Source organism: Taurulus bubalis (assembly GCF_910589615.1).
Source record: "Taurulus bubalis genome assembly, chromosome: 15".
Classification (NCBI taxonomy): domain Eukaryota; kingdom Metazoa; phylum Chordata; class Actinopteri; order Perciformes; family Cottidae; genus Taurulus; species Taurulus bubalis.
The window spans coordinates 6637257-6663698 of NC_136603.1; the positions used below are offsets into that span (position 1 = coordinate 6637257).

At 44.1% G+C, this 26442-nt stretch overlaps 1 protein-coding gene across 1 annotated transcript in view; it reads right to left on the minus strand.

The window, feature by feature from the left end:
* Window positions 1–25437, minus strand: part of LOC306748160 (neuropilin-2-like) — a gene marked incomplete at both ends in the record, with an annotated part of 89360 nt that extends 63923 nt beyond the window's left edge. Inside the window, 3 exons of the mRNA XM_079231292.1 lie at window positions 43–224; window positions 13853–14033; window positions 25362–25437. Coding sequence (XP_079087418.1) covers window positions 43–224; window positions 13853–14033; window positions 25362–25437 — 439 coding nt within the window. The remainder of the gene's footprint in view (window positions 1–42; window positions 225–13852; window positions 14034–25361) is intronic.
* Window positions 25438–26442: the final 1005 nt, after the last annotated feature.

A 26442-nucleotide genomic window follows, 5' to 3' on the forward strand; every position in this document is an offset into this window, starting at 1 on the left:
GTTATTTAAACAAGTGAAAGACAAAAAAAACAAAAAACGTACCGGTTTTGAAGATTTCGTAGCGCAGTGAAAAGCCCGCCCCCTGGTGGGCGTAGTCCGAGACAAACTTGATGTGGAGTGAGGGTCCGGACGATATGATTGGTGCAGGAGCGATGTTGCTGCAGTGCTTCCCCAGTAGGTCGGCCGTCTCCGAGTTCCCATCGTGGATCTCAATATAGTCATACCTGCAGAAGACAAACAAATACCATTGAATGAGATTTTTTCGGCACGTCTAAACAGTGAATGTAAATATAATTTTCAGTGAAATGCTATAAGACAGGCGCATTAATAACCTACGCTGCTAAATATCTACTACTATACATGCTTGACGTACAGACATTTAATTCATGCACTGATGAGGTGTTTCGTGGAGGAGGGGAGACGAGACTTTAATTTCAAGAGGAGGAAATTGTTAAATCTTTTCAAGCTGCTTTGCATCTGATGTTATTAGTTTTTTGTTCTTTATTAGTTTTTTCATCTGGCAGGCAGATCGCATTTGTTTTGGCAACAAAACGGAAGCAATGAGCAATTTTTTTTGTATTCATCAGTGGCTTGAAGGACTTCTGAAAACGCAGTTGCTATCAGCAGAAGCATCGGGCGTCATTACAATTCAAATGAATGCAGCAGAAGACATTGGCAGTTCACAGAGGGCGGAGGAAGAAAAGAACCACCTGCATGAGGCAACATAGAAAGAGAGACCGTTTCAAAAATTCAATAAGTGCACTGTAATCGAGTGATTATAAACCCCAACTGCTCCGGGCTTCATGGTCTACAGAACACCATTTTATGGATTATAACTATATTATAAGACACACCAGAGGAGAGTGTGACTGTAAGATGGTGTGCAGAACCAGTGGTGTCACATGTGTGCTGAACTTTAGAAATCTGTAAGAAAACCCATTCCCAATCTCACAAAACAAATGCTTCTAATCTTCAAAAAGTCAATTGGAAGTTTCATGATCTTGAAGCTAAGTGATGCAACACTTTAAGAAGAAATTAAAGGTAAACAAGTCTTGCATTGTGCACAAAAATGAGCCTCACTGCGTTTTGCTTTATGTCACACGAGGGCCAAAGTCAGAGTGTGAGAGCTTGTTGAACTACGGATGCACCCTATCTACAGCCTTTGATGCTAGGAAAGGATTAACCTGGAACAAATGATTCGAGTTTACATCTTTGCCCAGGTCTAATTTAATAATGTTTGTAGCTCGGCCTCGGGGCCCTCAGTTCTCAGAGAAATTCCCATTTTCCACTTTTTACAGTGGATTTAGGTCACTTCAGCATTTACCTGGTTCTTCTTTCCTTGGAAATATCTCACACTTTATGCAGAATTTTATGCTGAAATATAACTAATTATGTTGGTACTAAATGAAGGAATAGATGGAATATGATTTACAAGGACACAAAGACTAAACACAGGTTTATGGGAATATGATTGGAATTAAAGAAAGTTACATTATCAAGTGCTGCAACTTGTTTATTGTTCTTTTCATACATCGGCCATGATTCAAATTGGAATTTCCCTAAAACTACAGACAGAAAAGCAGAACGACTGCATGTGACTCCCTTTATCCATGAGGGGAACGTTCTGAATCTATTTGTATTCCCATTTCTTTCATGTTTTCTGACCACACATGTTAGGACCTGTCTCCGGACCCACAGCAGGAGTGTTGCCTCTGTGTCTGGATACCAAACGCACACCTGCCTGGCTCTGAAATAGCTTCCTGGAAAGAAATTCCTTGAGCAACCTGACATGAAAGAAGACATACAGTTTGACTATCAGTTGAGTGACTTACATTTCAATTAGGATTATGGCTGGACTCTATTTGCACATATTCGTCCATCATATCGATCCGTTCTGACCACAGGGCCTCTAATTGCTCTCATATTGAGCGTTCTACATTTCTCCAAAGTAATCAAATGAACATGCCTCAACCCTAAGGAACACAAAGTATCTTGTCTTTCCCATACAGTTTAAGAGATATGCTTTAAGTACAACATTATTGACTTTTATAAAACACCATACACCAGCAACAAAAGGCCAGTGACTCAACAGATGAATGCAAATTCCTTGTACCATAGAATGTTAGTACTACTACTACGACTACTACTACTACTACTACTACTACTACTACTACTACTGCTGCTGCTACTGCTACTACTGCTACTACTACTACTGCTACTACTGCTACTGCTACTACTACTACTACTACTACTACTACTACTACTACTACTGCTGCTGCTACTGCTACTACTGCTACTACTACTACTGCTACTACTGCTACTGCTACTACTACAACTACTACTACTACTACTACTACTACAACTGCTACTAACACTACTACTGCTACTGCTACTGCTACTACTACCACTACAGGGCTCTCAAGTGTCACGCATTGAGGAGGATATGTCACTCCTACCTGTCTTAAAAACTTGAGAGCCCTGGTTACATCACTGAAAACACCAGTGAACTATTTATTCAGAAGTTCTGCTCCACACCAGCCCTCTCTTGCATCCCAGTCAATGAGCTTGTGGATGGCTTCAATTCTAAAGTTTAAAATGTTATTGATGCCATTGCACCCACTAAGGTGAAGGTTGTCTCGGGTAAGAAAAGATCCCCTTGGAGAAATGCCACGCTGGTCAGAATAGAGAAAAGAGAGTGTCGGAAAGCTGAACGCAGGTGGCGAAAAACTAATCTCCAGGTTCACTGTGGTATACAGTACACTATTCTGATAAACACACACACACACACACTATTCTGATAAACACACACACACCCGGAGAAAACGAGAGAGATAGGTTTGCAGGAAGCAACTGACATTGAACTCGCCGTAAGTACATTTATTTTTTCATTTACGGCTGGTCAGTGTAGCTAGTAGCAGCGCTAGCTACCTACCGCTGCTACTAGCTACACTAGCTAGCTAGCGCTGCTGCTACAGGCCACCGTTGCTGCCACCATTGCTGCTACTGCCCGCTGCCACTGCCCGCGCCCCCTCTGCCCAAGTCGGGTGTCGAGCCTGGTCCCGATACCTTCGGTGGTTGTCGGGGAGCTAGCAGAAGTTAGCGGGAGCGGGCTAGTTAGCTGGCTAGAGCGGGAAACTAACGCTGACACTGGCCGAAGGTATTAGCGATGAGTAACCCGACGTTTTCGGGTCATTGTATGTACTATCACAGGGCTCTCAAGTGTCACGCATTGAGCGTGACTGTCACGCATTTCGGTCTTAAGTCACGCCCTCCCGCCACACATCGTATTTCTCACACTGAAAAAAAACTCTAGGCTATTTAATGTGCCGTAGCGCACAAACATGACCTGGTCGCGCTGCCCTCACCATGGAGGAGATGTCACTCTTACCTGTCTTAAAAACTTGAGAGCCCTGCCACTACCACTGCTACTGCTACTGCTAATGCTAATGCTACTGCTACTACTGCTACTACTACTACTGCTGTTACTACTACTACTGCTACTGCTACTACTACTACTACTACTACTGCTACTACTACTACTGATGCTACTGCTACTACTACTAATACTACTGCTACTACTACTACTACTACTACTACTACTACTACTACTGCTACTGCTACTACTGCTACTACTGCTACTGCTACTACTGCTACTACTGCTACTACTACTGCTACTGCTACTGATGCTACTGCTACTACTTCTACTGCTATTGCTACTGATGCTACTGCTACTACTTCTACTACTGCTACTGCTACTACTACTACTACTACTACTGCTACTGCTACTACTGCAAATACTACTACTGCTACTACTGCTACGGATGCTACTGCTACTACTACTACTACTACTGCTACAACTACTACTACTACTACTACTACTACTACTACTACTACTGCTACTACTACTACTACTACTGCTAATGCTGCTACTGCTACTGCTACTACTATTATTTTTGTGGCTTAACTTTCAGGAACTAGCTTTTTGACCCAAAATGGGAGGTAAATCACCTTAATGTGAATAGCATTTTTGATGATAATCAATTGATGATCAATGGTGATGACTGTAAAGGAAATGGACCGCAGACAATAGCAGCAGATAAAACAGAACCCTCGTCATGTCCACAGATGAGAACTATAGTGTGCATAGACACAGCGTGAAGTGTGTATAGACGCACAAAGAGTGTGTGTTTTTTTGTTCTGGTTCTCAACGTGCATGCGCATGCAGTTTGTGTGTGTGTGTGTGTTTTCTGTGTTTTTCTGACAGGTGAGCAAGCTCCCGACATAATGAGGGTCAGACACCTCCCACTCTCACATCATGCTTTGTGTCTGCTTTGCATGGAACTATAACACCACAGTCATGACGCAAGCTGTCACTGCACTGTGAGCATGTGTGTGAGTGTGTGAGTGTGTGTGCATCTGTGTGCGTGTTTGTGTGTGCCTGCATACGTGTGCATGTGTCGCAGTTCCTGTCATATTTTCCCAAGAGAACGCCTCATCCCGGCGACAGTTTCCTCCTCCTCTTTTGTGAAATGACGACTTTGTTTAACGGCTAGTCGTGTATCCTGACAAGATCTCCTTTCTTTCCTCCTCCTGGCTCACTCTTCCCCTAATTATTTTTCAGTGTTTTACTTTTCAGCGCTGTCTTTTTCCCAATCATTCTTTGACTTCTTCCTTTTCTCTCTCTGTCCCCTTTTCCCTTCAGTGGCAAAGAGCCAACGTGTGGGTGAGAGGGGGAAGAGATTGGGGAGAAAGAGGATGTTAGAATTCGTGAATATTTGAATTTAAAACTACCCTTTATTAACAAAGCTCAGAGGATAGATGGATGGGTGGATGGAAAGATGGATAGATCGATTGATTAATTTGACAGTTAATCTATCAACTGTCAAACCTATAGTTCTTGAGCAGACTCATATAATCATTTTCCACACTAAAACGTGCTTTAGGACAGATTTCTCCATTCTAAGCTCTATTTTGGGGTGTGGCTAAACTAAGAAAAAAAGATTTCAAACTCGGCCGGCACAGTGTGGACTTGGTCAGAGAGAGAACATGACACTGCATTCACCCTGCCAACTCCTCCCCTCGGACAGACAGAGACAGGTGTCCCCTCCATCCCTTCCTCCCTCCCTACAGCCTGACAGACATACACAACCCCTTCTAAGTCAGCACACACACACACACACACACACACACACACACACACACACACACACACACGTACGCAAGAGACCTGCACAAACACACACACACACTTTCGGTCTCACACATAAACACACTGGTTCACACACAGAGCCTGTGGCCGTGCGCTCAGATGGATCTGCAGAGGGGTTTGAGGTTTCCTACAATCTGTCTGTGTGTAGGAGGGACACAGCGTCTAACAAACTGTTTAATCCCATCACCATCTCTCTCTCTCTCGCTCTCTCTCTCTCTCCCTCTCTCTCTCCTCTCCCCCAACATATTTCACTGCAGCCAATCAGAGATTTTTCTCAGACTTGCCACAGGGAATGACAAGAAGTTCATTTCTCCCACCCGTTACACAAAATTCTCTTGTTGACAAGCAGTTGTACAAGCTGCTTGTTTCTTGCTTAAAATGCGTAACACGGGCGGTTACAGCTAGGCAAGCATTTGTGATGAATTGCAAGCACAGATTGAAGAAGTGGATTTAAAGCTTAATAAAACAATTGACATTGTGATTCAGGTGTTCTTGTGTGTGTCTGTATGTGTGTGTTTTGGGGGTAGGGCTGTTTTGTGAGCGAGAAAGCTCTCCAAGGCCTGTCTGACGTGAACCAAGGAAAAGGTTCCACCCCTCCTCCCTCCTACTCCTCCCTTCTGCCTTGGTCTTAATTGCTTTTCACACGTTATCTCTCTCTTTCTCCCTCTCTCTCTCTTTAGGTCGGGAGTTGTCTTCTTACACCTGCACATTTCTTTCAAACATCAGGGGTGCCAGAGCGTCTGCAGACACAGACAGACACACTAATAAGAGCTGACAGCAGGCCAGACTTGTAGTAATGTGTGGCAGTGTTTTCTCGCTGGTGAGAAAAAGAGAATGAAAGTCCCTTAAAAACATCATAAATTGTGAATTGGTCAAAATGTATTGTTTGTTGTTTCGTTGTCTTACTTTCCTAATTGCTTGTGCAGCAAATACACTTTGAACTGAACTGATTAAACTGAAGTTGTTTTACTATTGGCTAGCTAAGAGCACACTGTGAAGTTTATTATGAAATTAACTGCAGTTTAAGAGAGTCACTGGAATTTGAAATGGATGTTTCTACAAAACTATTAATGGGTTTCATTTTTTTCTGACAAATGAGGGAAGACGTTTGCTTTATTACGTTTTCATTAGAGGTCAGGGTTAGTGTTCGGTGGTGTGTGTGATTGTGTGCGTCCGCTTTTGTCCGCGGTTAATCTCGCATTCGACTGCAGCAAACCGCACAATATTAAGGGTTATGGCTGCTCAAAGACCTGTCATGGTTCTGGTGGCTCACACTTCAGAACACCTTTTACTACCCATGTTATACTGCCATTGACTGCCTGCTTACTCTTAACCGGCCACTAGTGATGCTTTTTTGGGCGGCTTGTTTAGCAAATTGCTAGCGGCTAACAGCTATCGGAGCTACCAGTGCACACACTGCTGTACCTCGCCGCCACTCAGCCACTGCAGTCAGGATAAGAACAGTCAGAAAAGACTCGGCTGAATCCGCCACCTTCAGCCGAGTCTTCTCTGACTCTTCAAAGACGCTTCCAGCGGCGCTGATAATTCCCATAAGGCACGGCACGGGCTCTAGTTCAGCAGCGGCTACTGATGTTTCTCACAAAGCTCCTATTATTCTACTATATATTATATACATCCCTGGAGACAAGACATCTCAAACACTCACACATTCATAAGTTACCAGTGTACAGTATTTGAAACACCGAGCCTGAAAGAGAATTCAAAATGTTCACAGACACCGCTTAAACACCAAATCCAAGCTAAGGCAGCCTCTTGCATATTAATATTGCATTTTGAATTAGGAGTCCATACAGCCATCATAGCTATTGTCTCAGAAAAAAATTGGTTTGTTCTAATCCACTGTTTTCATTAGCACCAAATTGAATCCACAGTAAGTGAATCATTGTCAAATGTTTTCCTTGCATGGACCTGTGTGGGGGCCCAGAACCACACTGTTGTGTTTTAATTTGCTATGCATTAGTTCACGTTTATGAGTACATGACCCACACACTCACCCTCTATATAGAGAGTATATCTCATATTTCATATACCTGTGTGGGAAGAGCAGCCGTAGTCAGTCTGTCACTGGAGCAGTTAATAGAGAGTGACTGACTTCACTGTTATCAAGTAATAGGCCTACTACTGCAGAGAGATGGACTGTGTGTGTGTGTGTGTGTGTGTGTGTGTGTGTGTGTGTGTGTGTGTGTGTGTCCAGCAGTAGTCTCCAGGACAACCAATCGATTCCTCATTATGGCTTTACACACATTGATCAGGGTCAGTCCTTCAAAGACACACACACACACACACACACACACACACACACACACACACACACACACACACACACACACACAATCATTACAGTAACAGACATTGATCAGGCAGACCTTCAGGGCCTCAGGGAGTGTCTGTAAATCAGACTACTGATATTATCATCATTACCTGAGTGAGTGAGTGAGTGAGTGAGTGAGAGAGAGAGTGAATATCCTAAAATCCACTTTGGAGCCCAACAATTCTTCACATTTCTAACCTTTTTCTGTGACCCCAGGTTTTCGTCAAAGTCACTCTCTCTTTGCGATGTAGTGTACATGCCACGGACATCCAAGAATGCAATGCGCTGCATTTTATTGATGGGAAGGTTGCACAATCATAATGATTAGTAAGGGTCAGACCCCTCTCTTTTACAGCACACTGTTGAGTGAAGTGAATGAGTGATTTTGGACCCATGTCTCCTCAAAATCTGCGGTGTTGACTGCGCTGGACAAGTTTTAAGCGGCTTCCTTTTTTTCTGTCTTCCAATGGCGTGTGTCTGCAAATCATTGGAAGTGTCAAGTGTCTGAAGTTCATGCACTCGGAGTGTGTTTTTGAAGAAACAAACTGCGCCTCAAGTTGACTAAAGCTCACACATCAAAGCTGCTGTATTGGAAGAACTCAAAGGAGTGCCTGCTGGACTTAACCATCCACCACAAACATGAAGGAAAGCCTAATACCGCATGCTGCTGACCAGTCAGAGCTACTAAATCTCACAGACAGTAATTACTGCCGCATAGGCATATGCGCTTGAAGTGAACTTTAACATTTGTAGTTTCATTTGTTTGAGTTATTGATTGCCTGGAGGAAATTCTTGCTGAAAGTTATCACGCGGCGCTCGCTGGCACACAAATGATGTTATCTCTGATTTATGTGTCATAACATCAGCAAGACGCCTCTCACTGCAACAAATGAGGCGATGTGACCGCGATCACGACTGTATAAAGGCACGGTTTGCATCCCTGCTCAGGCGACTAAAGGGAATTTTGATTTATCATGAGCCTAAACTGTGTTGTACGGCACATCTGGGCCCGAAGGTGTTCTCCTTCCTCCTCTCTCTGCAGCTTTCTAATAACATTGTCTCTCAGCGTTGTGCTCGGGATGCTTGTCTGGACGCGTGGCTCGCCTGCTGGTGGAGTCGCTGTGATGTTAATTCAAACATGCAGGCAGCTGCTAAATGCCCACAGCTGGTAACCGAACATCCACTGTCACACCAAATGCTGTTCCTCTCTCTGTCATAGTCTCTTCATCTCTGCCCCCGACCTTCTCTCGTTTCCCCTTCCGCCCTGAGGCCAGTGTCACATCACATCACTCCACCTTCTGCTCTCCTCCTGGCACATGAAGCAAGGACTTCCACCTGCCAGCCGGGTGTGTCTATACGTGTGCGTATGATCAACTATTCCAAGATTTCTATCACAATGCATGTCCTTTACATGTTTTACAAGGTTCGCAGACTTGCACAAAGGCGGTTTACTGAGAGACGACGATTGAAAAAGAGAGGAGAAGATGACAAGAAAGGAGGAGAGAAAAGAGAGAGGAGTTGAGGACAGAAAATAGATCTAGCATGAAGTTAAATGATTGATTGAGGCAGAGTAGAAAGACAAGGTCTAAATCATTAGTGAAACCATTATCGTTGACTGCAGCTTCTCTGTCATATAAATCACTTCTTAACTCTCTGCTTTACTCCACACTCATTGTGTGAGCCACATAGCCGTGAAGCTGCCTACGTGCCTGTCTGCTTGTTGTGCTTTCATGAGTTTATTTGAGAGCCCCAAAATGATTGCACCTCTCTGTGTTTGTGCGTTTGTGTGCATGTGTGTGTTAATATTACAGAGAGCGTCTGACTTGGTGTGATATGAGGTAAAGGAAGAGGGGAGAGGGTGGAGCGTGAGGAGAGGATGAGAATAAGAGAGAGACATATAGAAAGGGGATTTAAGTGATGAATAGACAGAGGCTGGAGGATAAAAGAGGATGAAGACAGATATATGCTGAGGAAAGAAAAGTCTATGGATGATAAAGAGAGAAGAGTATGTGCATTTTTAAAGAGGGAGACAAAGGGAGGAGAGGGAGATGAGGAAATAAGAGAGGAGGGGAGACAGAGTGTGGCATTTGGCTCGCTGCCTGCATGTGTTTTCTCATATGCAAAGCTGAATAATGAAAAGATTGGCACGCTGCGAGAGGATGGAGGTGAGGAGGAGCGAAGAAGGGAAGGGAAGGAAAGTAGGGGAGACATTAGATGGAAGAGATTGAAGAAGAGGAAGACAGGAGGAGTTGAGAGGTGATGAAGAAACAAGCGTGCAGGGAGGCGGAGGGGGAAAGGAGGTGGGAGAGAGCAAAGCACAAGAGCAGATGAAAGATGATAGATGGGGTCCATTGGGCAGTGGTGAGGGGGCGGGAGAGGTGAGGAAGGGTGAGATGAATGGAGGGGAGAGGAGAGGAGAGGGAGAGAGCCTGGAGGAAAGAGGAGAGGAGGTAGCTGTCAGGATGATTTGAGCCTGCCCTCAACGGACCCTGACGCTGCACTTTTCCCTTAGCAGGTGTGTGTGTGTGTGTGTGTGTGTGTGTGTGTGTGTGTGTGTGTGTGTGTGTGTGTGTGTGTGTGTGTGTGTGTGTGTAGGTGTGTGTGTGTGTGTGTGTGTGTGTGTGTGTGTGTGTGTGCATGTTCTTTTTCAAACACTCCAAATAGAGATCTTGCTTTCGGAGACAGAGCAGTGCAGTGAGCTAAGAGGAAAATGTGAAGCAGACAACGAACTACTGCTGCAAAAGGCTACGGAGTGTAAAAAAAAAAAAAGGATCTTGTAGCAGTTCTTTGACCTTAACTATCTTGACAGTTGCCACATGGACGAGATGAATCTGCATCATACATCATTTAGGCTTTACGCTATTCTAAATTTTAAATAAAGTGTCTTTTCCCTCCAATACATTCTTAAAAAACTCTAAATGAAAAGGAATACATCTCAAACTAGAACTGGACCTGTTGCTGTGCAGGGACTTAAAATGTTGATGTCTTAGTTTCATTTCCAGGGTTAAAGAAATACTTTTCTGATATTATTTTATATATTATTATATATTATATTATGTTATTTGTTTTCTTGCTAAGACTTAGAGGAGAGGATCGATACCGTTCTGAGACATGAGAGTGTATCAATCTCCGCATCTAACTCTTGGCAAGAAAGCAAATAAGCATATTCCCCCAAATATCAAACTATTCCAAGTCGCTGACTACACCTAAAAGTGAATGTGATCGTGGTCGACAATAACTGCCGAAAGGAGTTGTGAGGGACTTTTCCAATGTCAGCACAAACTCTGTGATTCTCTGAAGTTGGAGGCTAAGGTGTGCTAACTAATAAAAGTCACACCAGACACACAGCTCTGTTAGATTCAATAAGGTAGACGTTTCTTTGAACAGTTGCAGACCTTAGAGCTTATATCAACTGTTACTGCAAATGAAAAAGTATGGTTGTGAACTGCACAGTCTCCTGTGGCTGTGTACCAGTCCTTCATGTGGTTTTGATCTAGACAAACAGCACGGCTGCAGTTGTCGGGCGATGACTGAAACCTGCCTAATGTGCTACGGTGGTGCCTGTCATGTGAAGGGAAAGGGGAAGTCATGGTGGGTCATGATTGACCACGGCTTTACTGATCTCAGCCGGCGCACAGGCTTCCTTTTCATCCGTCTCGCTCCCCCCGGCTGTCTCGTCGCACTTAAATTGCTACTGTATATGAATCCTAATGAAAACATCTCTCTCCGTCCGACCACCTCGACATCGATTTTTGCCCGCAGAGTCGGCAGAGTGCTTGACAAAATGTGATACGTTATAGATTACAGATTACCATCTTAAATTGCAATCAGGACCATAATAGATTAAATTGCTTCAACGTAGTGACATCTTGAAAAAAAGAAGAAAAAAACACACCCCTGGCTGGCCGGGGCGTGCAGATTCATAACAGCACTGTTTTTGTCTGTGTGTGCGCGAGCGTTGATAAATGTGTTCGTGCAAGACGGCTGCTACCATATCATGAGTTTTTAATGTGATGCACAGAGGAATATTATATTCATAATGTCGTCTTTGTGTGTGTGTGTGTGTGTGTGTGTGTTCTCCTCTCCATAAACTGAGGACTAACAGCCGTGTTCTATCGCCCCAAGCTGTAGTTTCGACACTTGAGAAAAGAAACATATTGATCATGTTCATATTAAATGAATCTGAACTTGAAATTGAGACAGCGACACTGTGTCGGGGTTGTTGCTGACAAATCACGGACGGACGGGGGGACCACGTACGCCGCCCTCCCCGCAGACACACACACACACACACACACACGCACCCTCTGCTCCTTCTCCTTGGCCTCTTTGCCCTCTGAACCTAACAGCTCAATTTCAGCCTACCACGGACACACACACTCCAGGCGTTGGGCCCCCATAGACTTAAATAGCTCTGCGCTGTAGGACACTTGTAAATAACGGCCTATTAGAGTTGAGTTGTTACCACCAACACTGCAAATATCTCACTCCTACTGGCGTGGTTTGAAGATTACTTCTCAGAGAATCTAACTTGTCATGACTGGAAGCAAACTTAAACTAAGAAAAACTCACAAACGCACACAGTATGTATGTGTAGAGCGTAATAAATAAATCAGAGACTATTGTTTCTGGCAGCCGAGCCAGATTTCCTCCTCCTTGGAAACTAGTGGACTTTTAAATGGATGGGGAAAGTAAGACAAGGGGGGGGGGGAGAGAGAGAGAGAGAGAGAGAGAGAGAGAGAGAGAGAGAGAGAGAGTATCTACTAAAGCTGATCCAAGGATAAGAACTGCAGAGTAAAACTGAAAAATGACGATGACAGGGAGACAGAGAAGCATGATTTTCATTTCCACAGCACAGTGCGAAAGTAAAGTAAAACAGAGCACAGCACAGCGGGGCCTTCTCAACCTTTCAGCTTCTCAACAAACAGCCAGCCAGTGAAATATTGATGCTTCAATTCCAACAAAGAAATGTCTGAATGATTTTGGTACATCTGAGTGGGGAAATTCACCCATCTATAATTGATACAGCTAACTGGACGGGGGAAAGCACCGGAACAGAGAAATAACCGGAGAGGGGGGTAAAGTGTAAGCGTGTGTGTGTGTGTGTGTGTGTGTGTGTGTGTGTGTGTGTCTGTCCTCTTGCCTGTGTCAGTGGGTTTGTATGTGGCTCTTTACGTTCACCCATTAGATTCCTGAGAGACAGTGGTCTCGTTTCTAGGCTACCATGTGTGGGACGCATTCATACACGTCATGGCGGTCGTACAGAGACGAGAAGAGGCCGGCAGTTTCATTTAAGGCAAACGATGAGATGATTTAGATGTTTTTGTGTTTTGCGTTCCGGCCTATGTCTTCCGCTTAGATAACTAGGAGCTTCCTCCGTCTCAGCATCTTCCCACATTTTCTTAAAATTAAAAATGTCCTTCTGCACTGCAGTTGTTGATAAACTAATTGGTTTTGCTATATAAATGTTAGACTTGTAATCATATTGTTGTACTTTTGGTATAATTGGCAATTTAGAAGCTGCAGCCGTGGCCGTGTCTGGAAAATGGATCACATTTTGGATTCTTTACACTTATAATGTGTTAACTTTCACATTACTTGGAAGAGTGCTGCTTTAGAAACTATTGCACATGTTGCCTCAAAACGCCCAGTGAGACAGTTTTTAATGTTTGAATATTCTTTCATATTCTTTAATGTACCTTGTAAGTTATAAAAAAAACGTTTTTTACTATGACCACTCCTTCAGTAAGCTTAAATAGGAATCCCTTCTGCCTGCATTTCCCACGATTTCCCAGCATGCCTGTTTTTCTTGATGTCTGTGTGCTGTATTTTCATTGCATGCTGCAGAACTGCCGGCCGTTCTTTCAGCTTTACTGTGAAACCGAAGCCCAAACAGCCCGAAAACAATGATGGACACCAAATCCTCTAATCTGTGTTAATTCTTCCAAAGTGTGAAAACTATCCTGGAACAGTAAATGTGTTGTGATTAGACTTTGATAATTAGAGACAGGGGGCCAAGGGAGATCCCAGAGTGATTATTATGAGATGGCTAAAGCCAGAAAAACAGGAGGAGAGTGGGCTGAAGTTCACCTCATGCCCCAACTCTCACACAGAGACAGGCTGGTGGAGGCAGAAGATCCAAAGAGACAGCAAGAGAAGTTTGGAGTAAAGATTCCTAATATAACCTCTTTTTTTAAACTTGTTTTCCCCTCCATATCCCCTAGTTTGCTGCCCATCCTATGGCTTTAAAATGCACCTATCTATCCATGGACCTTGCCATTTACCCATCCATCCATCCACCCTGTATTTACCTGCAGTCCAGTTTCTCGATCTCAAAGTGTGGGTTGAAGTTGAGGACAATGCGTTGTGAGGGCTCAGGTGCTGTGATGACCCAGCGACAGTTCTGGTGAGGCGGATACTCCAGCGGGTAGCCGGTGGTGGTGATGTAGTCGGGTTTGCTGGCATCTAAAAGGCCACCGCATGGCTCAGGCGCTGGATGGAGAAGGAGAGAGAGAGACAGGAAGATCTAAATCATTATCACAGTCTCACACAAAAGTCAAGTGAATGCAGAAACATGTTTATTTAAGACAAACAGATGGGAGAATCTATTAGGAACTATATGGGGGCGAAGAAATAAATTACTATCGAAAGACAGAATGTTGTATTGCAAAAATAAATGCCATAGAAAGACTGATCAGATAAACCTCCAATAACAACAATAATCCCAGCAGCAGTAAGTGTAGAATACCATCGGGGTCAATGCTTTTGCTTATCACGACGGACCAGAAGCAAGTCAACATTCTCCACAAACTCTTTCAAATGATTTTCTTTTCTCACATATTTGTTCATTAAAGAGGATTTCACACTTGGGGAAATGTTCAACGCTGATAAAATGCAGATAACAGTTGTGTTTGCAGAGACAGGATATGAGGAACAAAGGGGAGTGTTGTCTATGTGGATGTAGTTGTGAAAGGTCAGCTCAGCATCTTCGACGTACAAAGAGTCCATTCTGACCCATGAAGTCTGACACACTGACACACACACACAGACACACAGTGAGCGGGTCCTCCAGATGCCACAGCTACTGTCACAGAGCGGATCCACTTGTCAGCGGTCATAAGTCTGCGTGGTGTCACAAACAATGCCACTCATTCACTGCCGCAGATGTACCCCGACAAAGACGGGGGAACTCATATATATCAGTGACACCCGACGGCATAACACACACACACACACACACAACTCTACTGTATTACATCTATAGCATCTATTGTACACCATGCTGGCTGCCCTGTTTGATTGACTGCAGACTTTGAATGTGAGCTGAACTTCCTCATTGTTTAACATCTGCAAAACCTCAAGTTAAATCATCATGGTGGATGCCATTTTTGTTAAGTACAAGCCCTTCCAATATAATGGCACAGCATGAGCCGCCAGCTGCCAGAAGGCCCTCAAGAGCCAAGGTTGTTAGTATCCTCAAAAATCCCTGCCCCAATCTAATATAAGTATGCAATATACGTAATAATATAATGCCATCCGGTGTTTACGGACAAATTACTTATTTTAGACATAGTTTTGGTAAAGGGAGAAAACTAAAAACACATGTGTTGTGGTATTTCCTTTGTTCAGGAGAACATTAATTTGATTTGATTTACAAAAACTGAAAACTGTACGTTTTTATTATTTGTATCATTCCACCTTGATTTTCCAACTGAGAAAACAAAATCTCTTTCTTCAGGGAGTCCTGGACAAGACGGCGGCATTAAACGTAATAAAATCAAACAGAAAATGACGTTAGTGGTCAAATAGTCCATAATGATAATAATCCTGTTTTGTAAACCAATATTGTTAAAACAATAAACATTTTATGTGAAGCTCAAACCACGATGAGGGCACAAACACACTAAAAGCACTTTCACCAAAGGTCTCGAGGAATGACGTACATTAATTAACCGGCTACTCATAGTGTGAGGAGTCAAATATTTTTGGGCTAATGATGTGCCATGTTGTACTAATAAGAATAGCTATGAACGTCAGCCGCTTGCTGGGAAGAATTTGTCCGGTGAGCAACCCCTTTAGATCATTTCCAGTTGACGAGAGGAAGAAACAAATACACAAGCGAGCCTCTGACGGTCTGTAGGATAGTTTCAATCAGGGCTAGATGTCTCTCAGGAAACCTTCCTCATCCCAACATAGAGAGAAAGAAACGGTGTGTAACTTCTCGGTCTGTGCCACCGCTTAGCCCGCTGTGCTATATGACGTTATATTTATTGCCACTGTGCTGAGTGGGGTGACATCGCCAAGTCAAACTACTCAGCAGAACACCACATATTTGAACACTATAAATAGACCGGCTACTGTAAACCTACTCCGAGAGGAGTCACACATGCAAACATTAACACACACACTGCATAAACACTTTATCAGACACCGCATTCTAAACAAATTAAAAACAAGCATCAAAAATCCCTTCTTTTTTTTTTTTTATTATCATTGCTGCTTACATGCCCACCGACTGACACATACACACTCAAGAGCCAGGAAGGGAGGATTAGAGTGGAGGTCAATACACAGCACACAAAGTGATTGACACTTTGGCATCTATATCTGGTGTCTACCTCACGCTGCCTGCAAGTAATTCATGATCGCCCCTCTGTATCGCTCTGCCTCTGCCCGCCTCTCCCTCCTCCGTCCTTCTGTGAGCCAACTAGTCGTGTCTATCTCCTGCTATCTGTTTCCAGTCTCCCTGGTGACATACAGTAATACAGGAGTAGAGTTACACGGCCTATGTAACCCGGCCAGACGCATTTCATCTCAGCACCACCTGGATTAGTGTTTAACCACCCTGGAATCTCACAGCAGCATCAGCCAAACACCACTTTTAGCACACGGCCTAGCCAGCTAAAAATCCGGCTTATATGCTGCTCCGATGCGAGGCGTAAACATCTCGGGTTGTTAAAGAAATGTCACTGGTTCATAAACAAATTGGTTGGGGACTCATAATGCATACTTAGTTGTTGTTACTTAGCTGGGATAGGTCTAGTGCAAATGTGTTTTCATTAGATTCAGTCCCCAGATGAAACTCTGAACGAGACAGTGGGGGTTAATTATTTCCTTCACACACCAGTGGATAGATACACAGTAGAGGGGGTGGACACAATAACATGCACGCCTATACAAGTCTATCTATATTATTCTCATATTTTCTGTTGATAAATGTGGTAAAATTGTCGGTGTCGTGCTTTTCTTTGTCTGTTTATGCAGTCTTTATATTTTTAGTCAGACTATAACTGCAGCTCCTCTCCCGTGTTCACCTCTGGCGTGCAGCCGGTAAAGACAACACCTGCAAGTGTCTGGCTGGTGTGATGGAGAGGCAGACTCTCTGTGTGCATGAAGGGTTGTGTCTGCTCTGCTTAGAGGCTCTATCAATCTCCAGGCACACAGAGTCATCCAACGTTTATCACCTCCAAACAGGGCAGGAAGTGACACACACAGAGGTGATGAGTATATGGATGACATCACACCCTAAACACACCGCACTTGGGGGGGCAATACAATTCTGACTTGGTTAAGGTTAGGCAACAAAAGCACTTGGTTCGGTTTAGTAAAAGGTTGTAGTTTGGGTTCAAAAAAGAAGTGACGGACGTCGCGTGACAATTAAATCAACGTTGACCTCTGGCTTCACCGGGAGCACGAACAACTCCTCTCCTGAGTGGAAGGCTGGTGTTTTTAGCTCCACCCATCCACCACAGCCTTCTTATTTTTGTTCTCTTTACACTACATCACCTGTACGTACTAATTGCCACTGACTAAGAGCCACTAACAACATTTCTCAGTTTGTCCGTCTCTCTTGACCCTAGACACAAACACCCCAGCATCTTCAAGGAGGTTGTATTTAGACCACATATCCATAATAAAATGCACAAACGGCTGAAAAACGCTCTGGCTGGGCCGTCATTGAATTCAGACCACGCACACAAACACACACACACTCACACACACACACACACGGAATAGAGTGGTAAACGGTGCTAAGCAGTCAAGCAGGGATATAAGACAGGTCACTGCATTATTTATGTCTCTCCACCACGTTTAGTATTGCATCCTGATAACACCTATTCAGCAACTTTTCCCCACATACGCATACCTCAACAGAGAAGCATCCATACAGAGATGTAATAAAAACTTGCATGCGCAGCAGCATGCACACACAGAGAGGCACAGTCGCACACAGTCCCAAACACGGGGAACAACACGCACAGGCTTCCAGTTGGAACCGCTTTGAGGAATTGAACTAGATCCTTGTTTGTTGTCCCCAAATGCAAATTGCCTGACCTTGTTTTTTTTTAGCTCTCTATCACAGATTAATTTCCCCTCCAATTAGGGAGTCTGATCTGACTGTAAAGAGACACTTTTCAGCGTGTCGCAATCGATTTGGTAGCCTGTGAGAACTCTTCTGTTGGACCATACCGCATTTATGTTCATTGGCCAGAGGGCATAATGAAAGCATTAGTGGTTTCGTAAGTGTTTGTGTATGAAAGTGAGCAAGCGTGCCTCACCCAGCTCACCAGAGAGCATGTGGGAAACGGGGCTGTTATTTGATTGTCCATCAACACTGGCCCCAATACTAAAGACAGCAGAGTGAGCCTCACCTTCTCATTATTGTGACCTTGATGCAAAAAGGTCCCTGAATTTATCAATCAATATACTCCATCTGCATCAAAGCCTGAAGGGGAGGGGGATGCCAATTTTCCCCATTGATTTCTACGCATTTCTTACTATTCACAAAGCATTTCCAGTAGGGTGGATTCAGTCCCAGTATGGTGAAGCACTCACAAACGCTTCAGGCGTTAAACGGTAGAAAGAGATACATTTGTAGCCGTGTCTTTGGGGATGTGAGAAACACTGAAAATAACAGGCTGAAATGTCTTCTTTGGATCACAACCAAGGAGCTTTTAGTCATTGAAACCTGGGGAACCTCAGGAATGGACAGACAGAGAGAGAGAGAGAGAGAGAGAGAGAGAGAGAGAGGAAGAAAGAAAGGAAGAGAAGGAGGAGGCCGAGCAGGAGGAAAGAAAGCGAGCACAATGCCAGAACATCTGTCTCTCATCATCTGAAAAGAGAAAGTCAGCAGCTCAGAAAAGCTCACTGGACAGAAAATACAACTCTCTCCCAGAGACTCACACTCACACACACACTCACACACACACAGGTGGGGTAGTGCTTTACTCCAGGTGCCCTGCATTAAGCCACAGTGGAAAACTACAGCGAGAACAGAGATGTGTAAAACAGAGAGAGATGGCAGACGACTACAAAGAGTCTAAGAAACGAAGAGTGATGGGTAAATGGACAGAAGAGAGACAAGGAGTCGTAAAAACAACAAGAAGGATGAGTGTTTGAAACAGAAAAAGAACTGATATGAGAAGAAGCTTCTCAACTCAGGAGCAAAGACAAAGCGGATCTGCGGGGCTTTAGTGGGTCGAGAGGGAGAATATGACAGCGGTTAAAGGGAGATACAGAGAAAGATCAATAACAGGGTAACAATGACTAAGTGAAAAGCTAACTGAAGGAGAACAGTGTGAGAAAGGGGACGAAAAAGAACGGTGTGGAAGGAAACGGTAGAAGCAATGTTAAAGTTTGACTGTAGAGGAAGAGTCACAGGTTGGATGAATTGGTTTGGGACGTGACCGATCAGCCAAAGTGGACAACTGAACTACCAACAGCTTCAACGTCCAGATAAACGATTTATAATCAGAATAAATGGAATTGTGTGCAGACTATATGCACCATTTAGGTTCACCAGCCAACAAGTCCTACAAATTAAATGTCAAAACACGTTGTCTGCGCCACACAGAAGCATTTTCTGATCCCCCTGTGGGCAGAATGACATCACCCGTCCGTGCCTTCCAAAAGCATAACAAATCTCTGTTGGAAAAATAAATCTGTTTTACGATGTGACAATGTGACACGTGTAAGGCCTGACCTCCTGCCTGCAGACTTTGTTCCTCTCTAACAACCGCACGGCGCTCCCGCCGCTGGTGGGCTTTGTGACTTGAACGTAAACACATGTCATCTTGGGACGCTTGCTGAAACTATTCTGCTGTTTTCCTTGGGAAGACAGTCTCATATTAAACTGTAATCACAGGAGCCTTTAAAGGGCATTACTATCTGCCTGCGATGGCCCTGTAGAGCAGAAGGGGCCCCATCTTATCTGGTCCTTAATAACTTCAGCTGACACGGTGTTTATACAGTCCTATTCAAGTTTAGCTTTAATCATTCCATCGGACATGGGGTCAAGAGCTTTGCTGTATGTCATTTACAACTGTATGTTCGTGCCTCACTTTTTAGTGAACAGGGCCTTGCTGTAAAACGACCTGTGGGCTGAGCCAATCTAGTCTATATAGTGAACTAGATTCTGGTACAGTGGGTTCCTGGCACCCAAAGAAAGGTATTCTTCAGAGTCTTATCTCATACAATAGAAAAAGCCCTGTCGCATACTGTTCTGTGTTTTTTGTTGTACTCTGTCTCTCAACGCGGCAAATACCGTAGCTACCTGTGCATCTGGTACCAGCGCAGAGAGGCACCCTTAAGTGTCTGTATGTAAACCCAGCTGCGTGATTATTAGACGGTCAGAGCGACTGACGCACTATAAGCAGCGAGAAAGTCACCGCCGGGCGGCCGGGAGGGATAAACAACAAACTATGACTTTCACAAAGGAGACCGGTTCATGTGGATTATTTCACTGTTCATCCCTAACGCCAGTTATGTAACAAACATTGGTATTTTATATAACAAAAGTACTTATTTTAACCAACAATCTTTTACTAAACCGAACCATGTTGTTTTGTTGCTGAAGCAACCAATGTTTATTTTGAACAGAAACTTATTAAGATATTGGTGAATCTTCCAAGTTTTAGTCTGAAAAAGTTTACATTGTGATTGACACAAAAGTAAAACTTCGGACCTTTACCAATAGAACTATCATCCTAATGTACTAAAGAGTCAATTATGTAGAATTGGAGTTGATCAGTGGAATCTAAATCTTGTATTTTCCTTTTAACGATTGTAAAAGGAAAAGCAGCCTATATAAGCCTTTTAAGATGTGTATGAATGAAGTCGATCTAACAAACCGTGTGAATGGATTTCAAACAGTCGAGCTTTATTCTCTTCCAGAGAGAAAAGAGGATGAGAAAACACCGATTGAAAGAGTCAGTGAGAACAGACGAGAGTGAAAACAACGCGGATGAAAAACATTAAAAGGATTTCCCACCGTGCAAAGTGGGCGAACAGAAGGTGAGGGAGGTTTCCTAATCGGAGCGAGGGAAAGAACACTGACAGAGGGAGGTGTGGAGAAAGAGACCGAGCGTCCTATTAAAGCAGAGGTGAAGTGCCATGAAAAGAGGGGAAAACAACGGGATGATTCAGCGTGAAGGGAGAGCGAAGAAGGAAAACAACCTGTGGCCCGGCACGCCGCTGCTCCGCAGGGACGACCGAGGACACACAAGGCTCGGCTTACGAGGCACAAACATTCTTATTTGTCCGGGCGACGGCTTCAAAAAAGGAGCGAGGACACGGCAAATGTCCTCATTTGAAAGATGCCCATGATCCCTCTTTCCCTCCGAGGACATTTGTGCTTCAGAAGTGTAGAAAAACAAGAACACATGCTCGCTCACACACTGAGCTCCCATCCTCTCTAAAGACTCCAGTCATTACCAATGGCCAATGAAGACACTGGAATACTAACAGTTTACTAATGACATGATAACTGTAATTAGAACATCCTGCTGGACCCACTAATTGTCCTTCCCCTTTTACAGACGAGAGAGGGAGAGACTGTGCCGAAGGTTAATTTGCTTAATGTTTAGTCGCTCACTGCAAACTAGGTTGTTGCCAGTGGACCGGGCCCTCTGTTGTTCAACCACTATTATTCCAATGACTGAGAGGCTAATGTCTTCTCGTTTGATTCTTTTTTTTTTTAAGTTGAATGGCTAATGTATTTTCTTGAGGACATTTCCTCAAAAAGGAGACGAGGTACACAGCAGTCTGGATCATGAGATGAATGCGGATGACCTGTAATCCTGAAGCCTGGTGGAAAACACCTGCCGCATCACTCAAGTGAAATACGTGAGTCGCCTGCCGCTGATTAGCGTACTCGGGCGTCAACTAAGACTTCAATCTAACCATCGCCGTTTACTGATGTTTTAATTTCCTGAATGTATTTCATGACCTCTTTGTGACAGAAACCGTCTGGTTTGTTCTACGGTCTCAATGTGGCGAGTTGAAGCTGAAAAAGGAAAAAATCTATACAACTGTAATGTCATTTAATTCTCAAGATTATCATTTAGAAAATTGCCTTTTGCCTAAACTATAATCAGAGTATTTCTTAATAATGTGCTTTACCTTGGCCAGAACCCCCCCTGTGCTCGACAAAGGGGAGGAATAAATCTGGGTTGGTTTACTGCAGGTGGCTCCACTCAACTACTTCTTCACACTCTGCTGCTTTCCTCTTATTTCACTAATGCCCTCTCATGCTCTCTCGCTTTCCCTCTCTCTTCGGTACAGCCAAACACTCACGATTCCCTCTCGCTCTCTCTCTCTCTCTCCATCCTTCTTCTACTCTCCATCTCTGCTCCCTCCTCCTCTTTGCATTGCTCCCTTGTTTCAACGTACGAGCCATGTCGGTGAAGCCTTTCTGATAATACAGCAGTGATTTAGACCAAACAATCATGGGAAATTATGACAAGATATGGGAAATACATAGACAAACGTTCATGGATGAGCCGATTACAGAATTGACCTTTCTTTTTATAGTCAACTGCAAAATATATTTTCCTCCTAATAGTGTTCATTCACTCGGCATAATAGAGTGATGTATTTCTAGCCTTTCTGAAGTATGCTTGCCAATCTTGATATGCACTGAATAATTACCCATGGAAACAAACAATTACAGGGAGTTAAACAAGTTCATATTAATGAAAAGACAACAATATATTTCTAAGACAAAGTAATCAGACAGAACGACTGCGTTACAGGCAGTTAGTCAGTCCATTATGTAGTGAGCTAAAACTGGGTACAACCCCACCGCGTGAACCAATGACATGGATGGTTTGTTTTATTGATGGCCAATTGAAGCTTACAAAGCATTATGACCTCCACCAATGTAACATTTAATTATTACAAGCCGGCCCCACGGGGCAACACAGCACCGGGTTGAGTTAGATGTGGGACGAAGGCTCCAGGCTAAACAATAAGTAATGCATTAGGAAACCTGGTCTCAGTCAGGATACACGGTGGCGGACAACTTCTTTAATAGCAAACGTCTATGAAGTCAATTCTTATATATGTGCACAGAATATATCTACTGAAGTTGTTGACTTTCCCCCCAAAAGCTGGACAAGAAATGTCTTCCCCTCTGCTTCGGACTGCCTGTCAAACCCAGTCTTATAAACCAGTCCCGAGTGCATACCGGTGGGCCAGTCACCCCACTGCTATAGCTTCTCACACTGTGCATCGCAGTGAGCCTGTTTCATCATCCAGCACATCTCAGCAGAGACACTATGGAGGCAGACAGCTGGTCTTGAGTGGCCAATTATGTCCGTTTATCTCCCTTGCAGGCACAGCTGTGATCAAACGGAATGAAGAAACAGGATCAAACAGCGAGGCTAAAAAATCATTCTTCCGTTCCGTTCCCTCTGCCTGTTTCTGTCTCTGCTACTTCCTCCCCCTTTACTTCCATCCCTCCCTACTGCGCTTCCCTCTCTCTCTCTCCCTCTCTCTCTCTCTGATATATATATATATATATATATATATATATATATATATATATTTATATATATATATATATATATATATATATATATATACACTTCTCTGTCTCACTATGCCTTGCTCATATCTCCGGAGGCAGCGCCGCAGAGGCATCTGTAAAAGTTTCATCCTCAGCCTGATGCTGAGCAGTGTGTGGGCTCCAGTGGCTCTCTGGTGCCTCAAAGGGGAGCTTGATCAAGTCCCCAGAACAAAATGAGGTATATTGTCAGAAAAAAATAACAGAATATCTAAGTCCAAGTCATGGTGAAAAGCAGAACTACTTGGTTACAGGGAAAGATTGTGGTCATGGTTTAAAAAAAGCAGCGATGACTGATGGGAGGTGGAAGAGAGACCCGGTTCCTGCTGTTGAAGTTAATCTCTTTTACCCTGAGCGCCACGACTTCCTTTTGGATTTTTGCTGTTCAATAAAACCTCAGTCATACTTCCTTTGAGAGGAAATGTATGTCGCTTCAGATTGTACATACAGTGCCAGCAGTTATCCATTATATGTGAAGATGTAAACACGTTGAGGCCATATCACCTCATGTTCACAGAGCATATCTTCTCACATCAGAGGTGAAGTGTGACGTAAAGAATGCCTCCACTGTTCTCTCTGTATGCTGTTTTCCTCAAAAACAACATTTGGCAGACTGGCCACTCAATCCAAGTCATGAGATCTGCAAAAAGCCTCAGCTAGGCTCCTGAATAAGCCCTAAATCAATAAAACCTAGAATGCAACCAACTTCTCCACAGCTGCCCTATCTCAATTCCCTCTTTTGTAAATTGTGTACACAAACACATGCATCTCAAAGCAGGAAGTGGCCTTGAGGAGAGATTATAAGAATTGATTCGGACAAGTTATCAGCTATGAGAAAACAAAGGAGATTGTTTTTGCTTCTAAATACATGAAAGGGAGGAGAGTCACACCATGACATAGTACACATACGGTCTTTCCTTAAAGATTAGTTTATGCTACAAACAGTCCTGGTTCCCTGCACACCTGTGGTCGGGCAACAGCAAGTATTGCTGCCCTGACAAGGAGTCGCCACGGCACAGAGACGGTCAGGGCATTCAAGTTTTTTGGCGTTCGCACTGTGCGTAAAGATCGTTCGCATACCCACAAATCACGTCCAACGACCTCCGTTAAACGCATCAGACCCCGCGCAATGAGCGCTCGCCACAATGCAACTCCAAACCCCACCGCGCGCACGGACTTGGGAAGCCAGACCTCCGTAGCCTCGGACCCCTCGCGCGTCTGGAGCGCCGCTGACTGCAGCCTGGGCGGATTCACCTCTTCGCGCAACCGGCTATCCGATTCAAAAGGGTTGCCCTGTTGCACGAAGCCGGCTGTCTCGAGGGGAATATCTTTCACGGAAGACTACATCACAGTGAGACAAAAACCAGCGCGATAAACACCCTCTTACGACCCACTGGCACTGGCTTTATAGTCCCGATATGAATAGTGCTGGAACACCCGTGATAGTTCATCATTGAACAGCTCTCCTGAGAACAGTCATTGATTCAACTGAAGATAAAATCAACAACATGTGTTTAAGATATTTACGACACAAGACAACATCCCTCAGTTATTAATAAACTTATTTTTATGACGGAGTGAAACCAGCAGTGGAGAGGGTCCAGGGACGATGGGAACGTTGTGGTTGTTGGAAAGTTGTCAAATGTCTATCCGAAAATGAATGTAGGGTTTTGTTGTATTAAAACAAATATACAGATTTAGTTTACGGTGATGATTAATTACATGTTCACTTTCGGTTTACCTCCGCCCGAGCGGGATGGGTCAATGCCGGAGAGTTAAAACAAGACTTCTCCCTCTGCACCGTGATGATCAGCGCAGTATTTGAACGCGAGTGAAGGCTATAAGCTTCAAACGCGTGTTCATTTTTGACATGCATTACGCATTTTGGTTTGACGGAGAAACACCGCACCTCTAATGTGTTTCATAGCTACGTGTGAGCGTGTGATCTGAGCGGGCAGCGCAAGTGTCAAACTCACCTCCGTCCTCTGCTCTGACCGCTGAAGGCAAGAGAACAGCCAGTAAACATCCACAAAGCCAAATGAATAAATCCATCTTTCCCCCTCGGATATGGAGAAAAAAACACTTCTTCTCTTCCTCTGTGGGTTTAGTCTGTATATCGGAGTCAACGCTGCTGTCCAGAGTCCTCTTTTCTTCTTCCTTTACACACTTCTTTATTTCTTTGAAGCGCAAACACAAGTCGTGGCCGAAATCCTCCACGAATGCCAGATCGCGTCCACCGGGCTCTCCAAAAATATCGCCCTGGTGAAACACTATATTTGTGCGAGAATTGTCAACGTGTGCTTCTTCTTACAATAGAAAATAAAAAACTTATTTGCGGAAATTGATCAGATACTGGCGCAATATCTACTCTGAACACATTTTCAGAGCCTCACGATCCATCGCCGTGCGCACAGTGTCACAGCGCGCGTGGGAATAAAAATACAAAATCATGAATTTCAAAAACAAAGTAGAAATCAATGCTTGAAACCACCAGGAACCAACAGAAGCATTTGCCAGAAGGCTTTCAGGTTTTGACAAAATAAAAAAAACAGAGAAAAAAAAACTGTTTCCTCTTCGTCTCGATAAAATATCCGAAAATCGTTTGCTCTGGTTCTCTCTCCAGAATTGAGCATGTACGTGGTAAAAGCACATGTGATTAGGAAAGTGGGGAAAAAAATGGAGTATCCTCCTAATAAACTGTTTCGATAGCAGTCCGTTATTGCGCCCCCAAAAAATAAATAACACAAGATCTCTTCGAGGAGGCTCCGGCGTGCGTAAAACGGATCGGGAGAAAATAAACGTGCAGCCTCTCCGCTCTCCTGCGAACTGTGCGCCGCTTCGCTGAAACACGCTCTTGTATGCCCGCTGCTCTCTCTCTCTCTCTCTCTCTCTCTCTCTCTCTCTCTGACGTTCCGTGTATGTCTCTCTCCCTCGCTCCCTCTCCGGCAGTGCGCTCCTTCCCCTCCGCTCTCCGCCGGGTGTGTGGCAGCGAGCAGCACCGCTCACTCAGTCCCCTGTCTCGGCGTGCGTGCTCGCCATGCGCGCGAGCTTGTATCG